The 7123-nt window shown below is 36.1% G+C and overlaps 1 protein-coding gene across 1 annotated transcript; it reads left to right on the forward strand.

Annotated features, from left to right (window-relative positions):
- The first annotated feature begins 1524 nt into the window (after window positions 1-1524).
- LOC128995272 (uncharacterized) lies at window positions 1525-2574 on the forward strand. Its single transcript, XM_054420237.1, has one exon. The coding sequence runs from the start codon at window positions 1525-1527 to the stop codon at window positions 2572-2574; it is 1050 nt and encodes a 349-aa protein (XP_054276212.1).
- Window positions 2575-7123: the final 4549 nt, after the last annotated feature.

Genomic DNA, 7123 nt, shown 5'->3' on the forward strand with positions numbered 1-7123 from the left:
TTATATTACAAGCAGTGTACCTTTTCCTTCCGGAATCAACAAGTAAATAATAACAAGTTTTATTTTACACAATTAATCCCAAATACACTAGACACACGATTCCAGCATGGAAAAGCCTGGATCCGGGCAGATAATGTTAATGTTCCTTCCAGGCCGTGACGAGTTGACGATCCGATGTGGCGTGAAAGAAGGCTAAGCAAACTCGGCCTAGTTCTAAAAAAATGCGATCATGTTTCCCAGGCTAATAAAAGAAAAGTTGTGGAGACATTTGGCTGTTTTTTACGGTAGAAGGAGTATTACACTATGTTGGCCACCTGTGTACGTAAGATTATTTTTTCGCCTCTTTAAAAAAGGTCCTACTAATAAGGGCTAAGGTTACTAACTTATTAAGGAGTAGTAGGCCTCATTTAACTACTCCATAAATTGTCAGCCATTATTTATAGCGTGATTACTATCGGGCAAGATAGGATTAATAAATTTTTTCGTACTTTGGCACTATAATAGTACATGCAATTGTAATTTATAAGTATTATGCGTTTTAAAATATTCTAAAGATCATTAGTCAATACAAGTCAAGACTATAAGATTACATATCATTGTAAGCTTGGCTGCTTTAAGAAACGTATGAAGCCAAAAAGTATATTTCGTAACAAGTGTAGAAAGTGGGTTATTACATATAAGACCAAATTTGAAGTGCGAGATTTATCTAGCACTTTAATGTGTCTAGAATATGTATAAACCCATTTTCACTAGTGTTTTAACGTTACTTTAAGCTACGATACAAAGATTAATTATTTTCTTATTTAAAACAGACATTGGCAATTTCTTTATAACAGCTATGAACATTACAGAAATCATAGCATTCTTAAGGTTATACATTCAATTTAAAGTTATATTTACTTGGGTTGTAGAGTTTTGCTGTTGAAAATGGAACAGTTGACAAAACACCAATAAGTCAATGCACTGCCTATAGATTGACGTGTCAATCCCAATGCAGGACAATATAACTGACCAAATGTTTTCAATCGCGATAAAACCAGTCGTTGTTCCCATACTGCGCTTTAACTCTTGTTTTTGGCATTTTGTTAAACAAACGTTTCTTTCAAACATCGTTGATAGTTTTAACAACCTTCATAGAGAGTTTGAAACAACTATAAGCACGACCGAATAAATAAATAATCATTATGAAAAAGTATACATAGTATAATAATAAGTAGCAAATTAAGTCGTATTATAAAGTAAATTGCCCGTTTTGACGCAGTTTATGTTTATAATTTCAAAACTATTTTCACTTTGAAATATCTTTTGCCTATTCAATATTGGTTTTGGTTCTATGAAATTGGTGCTATGAGGTCAAAACTATCGTAAAGCATGTACAATGATTCAGTCGTTATCTAGCAGTCGATGAGGAAGGACCTTGTTATCAGATAACCCACTCGCTCGCCCGATCCTGCGTGCCTAGCTACTAACCATTAGACGTTTAGTTAACATTTGCAATTTACTTAACAAAACTTTATTTCGGACATGGCGGAAAAGTGTTATAAGTGCAACGTGGAGTGCGACAAGACTTCGTCCGACGTACTATCGTGCGTGGAGTGCAGTGACGTGTTGCACGTGCAGTGTGCGGGACTTGACATGAAGAGGAAGACCCGTAACCGTCCGTTCAAGTGTGGCAAGTGTAATAAGGAGACAGCATCAATGTCAAGTGTAAGTGATACCGAAGACTCTACTGTTATTAAAGCAATTAACAGCCTACACACCAAATTTAGTGACACGCTTGATCAGAAACTTTGTAGTTTGGAAGGAAAAATTAATGACTCAATTAGTGGGAAACTTGACAAAATTAATGAACGTATAAATACGTGGCAAGAAACAATTGCAGCATCGTTAGACGGCCTAAAATCAGAAAATGTCGTTCTGAAACAAGATTGTGATGTACTCAAAACACGTTGCGACGACCTGTCTAAACAAGTAGACTCATTGACGGAGCAGCTACAAGACCTACAGCAGTACAGCCGGATTGACAACCTTGAGATCGTCGGAGTGCCCTTGACCAAGAATGAAGATGTGTATGCCGTCCTAAAGGCAGTGGCTAACACCATTGGTACGCCCTGGAAGTATGAGGACATTTCAATAGCGCATCGGGTGCCTTCAACCCGCCAGAGATATCCTAACATTATTGTTAAATTTACCCGAAGAGTTTCCAAGACGACGTGGCTTCTTGCGGCTAAGGAAATTGACCTAACCGCCAAAATGTTGCACCAGAGCTTCCCCGACACACCAATATTTATCAACGAACATCTCACAGGCCATGCCAAAGAAACTCTAAACTGCGCCAAAAAGCTCGTTAAGGAGAAGAAGCTAGCTTATGCATGGGTCAAAGAAGGCAAGATCCTGGTGAGGAAGACAGCAGATGGGAAACCAGCGCGTGCGAGGAGTCCGGAGGACGTCAAGGCGATAGCGGCTCAACCCACGGCTCAACCAACTGCTCAGTCAACGGCTCAGCGACGGCTCAGCGAAGGTGGCAATCAGCGCGGCAACAACGGCTCCAACACCGACAAGGTTTCACCGTAAACACTACACAGTTATGTGTTAATTGTGCCCTCAACTAATAAGGTACACAGCTCAGTATTTTTATTTGTTTTTTACCATTTTATAATTTTGTTGTTTCACTTGTAGGTAAATTCTTTTAAATTAATTGTATTATTTGCTTCATGAGTTCATAAGTCACTTGTATGTAATTTATTTAATCAAGCTATAGATGCAAAACAATTTTTGTCTGTAAATCCAATAATATGTTTTAAATTTCTAAATAAAAGAAACTAGACTATAAACTTAACACCCTTTTTGATTAATGTTGGGCTTAGTAACGTCCTTTGATAGAAAATGTCGATTTAGGTAACAAAACATTATACAGTAAATTTGATATTATAAAATTCATATTTTTCATAAAGCAAAACTCAATTTTTATCACCATAAACAAAATGTAATACTGACCACGACATTAGTTATTACTATCATTATTATTTTATTTATGAAAGTATGTAATGTAATTGTTTTATGTATGACATTGATAACTGGAGTGAAACACGTTTATTTTCTTAATTACCAGAATATTGTTAGATTATAAATTATTTTAATGTAGTAAAAGTATATAGGTCAAATGTCAACATCTCATATTTTATCGTCCAATGGTTCATTTATCAATTTATTATTAGCAAAGAATGTTTGTTCTTTATCGAAAAAAAAATTGCAATAACTTTATCAATTGATATTTTGTTGTCTTTTGAAACACATTCTTGGACAAATTACAAGGTTTTCCTAGTTAGTTAAATGCTACTTAATAACTAATATTTTAATTCCAATATTTTAACAAAACCACTCAGGGTGAAATTCAAGTTTTATGTCTAATAATTATCTTAACTCTATTCTAAGCAAAATATATCGAACGTTTAGGGGTTATTGATTTTTTCATGTCTTAAGATAAAGTGTAAATACTATTGTTCTTAATTTTTAATAGGTTTAATTAAAATACAGAATATTTTATTGTAGCGGCTGCATGTTCCGTTCAGTGGGTTGTCTGTATTGTTTTGTTTTTTTCTCAGAAATTTGAGATATATCTTTTATTTACCTTTAGCTCTAATAAATAGTTTTTTTATTATTTTTATTCATGGAAGATATTAATGTCTATAGTGATAACTACAGGCAAATTGAATGTTCCACAGTAGATTTCTTAAATTATATAGGATTAGTTTTTAGTAAGAATAAAAGCTTTTTAAATATTTTTTATATGAATATTCGAAGTTACAATAAGAATTTTGAGTTGCTTCTTGTCTTGTTGCAATCAGTAGTTTTAAAGTTTGATATTATTGCGCTGGGGGAAACATGGTATGGGGGTGTTGGGGAGGGGCTACATTTAGAGGGGTATAAACTGTATCGCACAACTAAAGGGAAAAATCAAAATGATGGGGTTTTGATGTATGTGAGTGAGAGAGTGAATGTGTGTGAATGTAAGGAACTGGAGCTGGGAGACGTTTACGGGTTGACCTTAGACTTTGTTTATCAAGATAAGCGGTGTAATCTGCTATCTGTGTACAGGACTCACGACAGTGATCTTGACAACTTTACTACCGCTCTCGAAAAATACTACGAAAATAAAACCAATAACAATACCTATTTTTTAATAGGTGACATCAATGCAAATCTACTGGAAACTGACAACAAGACAGAGCGTTATTTGGATGTCTTATATGAATGTGGTTTCATGAATGGTATAAATGTACCGACTAGAGAGGTAGGGGATAGTAAGACATCCATTGACCACATTTTTATAAGTCACCACGACTTTACTGCACTACGAACTGCTGTTGCGAAGACTGAGATTACTGACCATTACAGCGTTTGTCTACAGATTAACTTCTCGAACAGAACAGAACGTACATCACACGAACTGTACACCTGCATAGACAAAAATAAACTCAGTACACACATAAAGGACTGTGACTGGACAGACATTGTACAGGAAAATGACACCAATACATGTTCTAATCTCATGATTTCAAAAATCCAAGATCTGGTTAGTAAGTCAACAAAAACATTAAAAAAGCCAAATTCCAAACTCAGGAAATTAAAGCCTTGGATAACACATGACTTGGTTATAAAAATTAGGGATAGAGATAAACTTAGTAAACAGATAAAAAAACAACCCTTTAATACAATTTTAATCAATAATTTCAAAAGGCTAAAAAATGAACTTAACAAAAATATTAGAGAAACCAAAAATAAATATTATAGGGAAAAGATTTTGGGGTATAAAGATAATCCTAAAAAGTTTTGGAGTGTTTTAAATGAATTGGCGGGTAGATGCACCAAACATGACATTTTCCCACTATCTCAATATACTCTGAACAAACCATACGCACACACCGACACTGATTTGAGACCACTGGTGGCCAACGAATTCAATGTCTATTTTACCCAAGTTGGGTCAAACATGGCAGCTAGAATTGACTCGAGTGGTCCACCTGTGGTACACGACTCTGACTATGCTGTTGACTCCGTCCTCACACTGCAAACTGTTACTGAACATGAACTGCACGGCTACGTCACCAGACTGAGAGGAGGCTCAGCTCCAGGGTATGATTGTGTATCAGCTGATTTACTCAAGGAAAACTGGGAATCAATAAAACAACCACTTTTACACATCACAAACATGAGTATCCGGAGTGGAGTTTACCCTGACGCTTACAAAATCGCCAAGGTTGTTCCTCTATTCAAGTCGGGAGACTGCTCTGAGACTTCGAACTTTAGGCCGATCTCCTTGCTGAGTGTGTTAACCAAGGTATTGGAAAAAATCATTAAAGACCAGTTAACTAATTATTTAAATAATTACAATATTTTAACATCACGTCAATTTGGATTCAGGAAATCAAAAAATATTTCTGACGCTTTGTTTGAAGTTAACAAAGATATCAATTTAGCAGTTAATAAAGGTAATAAAGTTGTACTAGTATTTTTCGATTTAGCAAAAGCATTCGACTCTGTTGACAGATCAATACTTTTAAAAAAACTGGAGTTAGTTGGGATTAAAAACATTTCATTGAACTGGTTTGAATCGTATTTTTCTGAAAGAAAGCAATTCGTTGTCATAAACGGAGTTCAGAGCAATTTAGCTGAAGTGGACTATGGTGTGGTTCAAGGAAGTACCCTTGGTCCTTTATTATTTTTAATATACATAAATAATCTAGTGAAAATCAACATTGAAGGGAAGTTCTACCTCTTTGCAGATGACACTTTAGTATTGTTCGAAGGTAGAGATTGGGAGACTGTTTTCAACCTCGCCGAAAGAGGTATTTCAAAAATAAAAAAATGGTTTGATCAAAATGTTTTGACACTTAATGTAGATAAAACCAAATTCATGCCAATCACTTTTAGTCATCGTGGTGACACACTCATCAATGAGTTAAAAATTCATTCTTGTCCAAATTTTGATCCGGCTTGTGACTGTCCAGTGATAGATAGAGTGCAAAAATATAAATACCTTGGCGTAATTATTGATTATAAACTTTCATGGGCAGATCACGTATCATATCTAAACAATAAACTAAGAAAATATATATATGCTTTTAATCAGTTAAGACAGGTTTTGGAATTTGAGGAAATCAGAATTGCATATTTTTCTTACGTGCAGTCTTTGCTTGACGGAGGAATAATAGCCTGGGGCTGTGCATATAGTTATATTTTAAAGCCGTTATTAACCACCCAAAAAGCTATAATTAAAGCAGCCTTAGGCAGGTGTCGGCGCTACCCTTCGGATGCTCTCTTCAATGAAATGAACGTTCTCGACATCAGACAGTTGTTCATCCGAACCATGACTATTTACATATTCAAACACTTTAATGACATTTTTGAAAGAGTAGCACACGAATACAGAACCAGACATGCACTAGGTGGAGGAATTTGCTTACCGAGACTAAATAGAACTTACTCTACGACGAATTGTTACTATGTTGCTCACATTATCTACAACAATCTGCCTCACAACTTACGGGAAAACTATTTTGGATCACTAGTTAAATACAAAAAACAAATTACATTATGGCTACAAAGTATGGAGAGATCAGCTGCTCAAAATGTAATGATCTCAACCTACAGACAATGACCAACTTACAGACAGACAACTAAACTCACATCAGCTGATAAGGTGAAAGAACGATTGAATGTCAGCGTAAACGTTGCGCGCGTCTTTGTGAGCGTGTGTGTGTGTGTGTGTGTGTGTGTGTGTGTGTGTGTGTGTGTGTGTGTGTGTGTGTGTGCGTGTGTGCAGTTCTCGATTCTGTGCCACAGGGACATAGCATTGACGGCCCTAGTACCCTAGGGCTACCAGCCGCTTGTTGGTGTTGGGACCTAGGAGGATTAAACATTAAGGAGAGGGCACTCGAATAGGAATACACATGTTGCGGTGAAGCCAGCTTTAGCAGAACACTAGAGGGGCACGCGGAGCCGTAGAGTGGCAAAAAGCCGCTGCTATAACATGGGAGAGATAGGGAAAAACGCGACGCGCGCTGTTTCGAATTAAAATTGCCGCTAAACTAAAACACCTGTGTTATTCACCGATGGCATT

The sequence above is a fragment of the Macrosteles quadrilineatus genome, unplaced genomic scaffold (genome assembly GCF_028750875.1).
Source record: "Macrosteles quadrilineatus isolate MER2022 unplaced genomic scaffold, UCM_ALF_1.0 Scaffold_1__1_contigs__length_201487025, whole genome shotgun sequence".
NCBI lineage: Eukaryota > Metazoa > Arthropoda > Insecta > Hemiptera > Cicadellidae > Macrosteles > Macrosteles quadrilineatus.

Bases quoted from the DNA above. Each gene is read 5' to 3' on its own strand.
- LOC128995272 (XM_054420237.1), top strand. From the start codon at position 1,525: ATGGCGGAAAAGTGTTATAAGTGCAACGTGGAGTGCGACAAGACTTCG.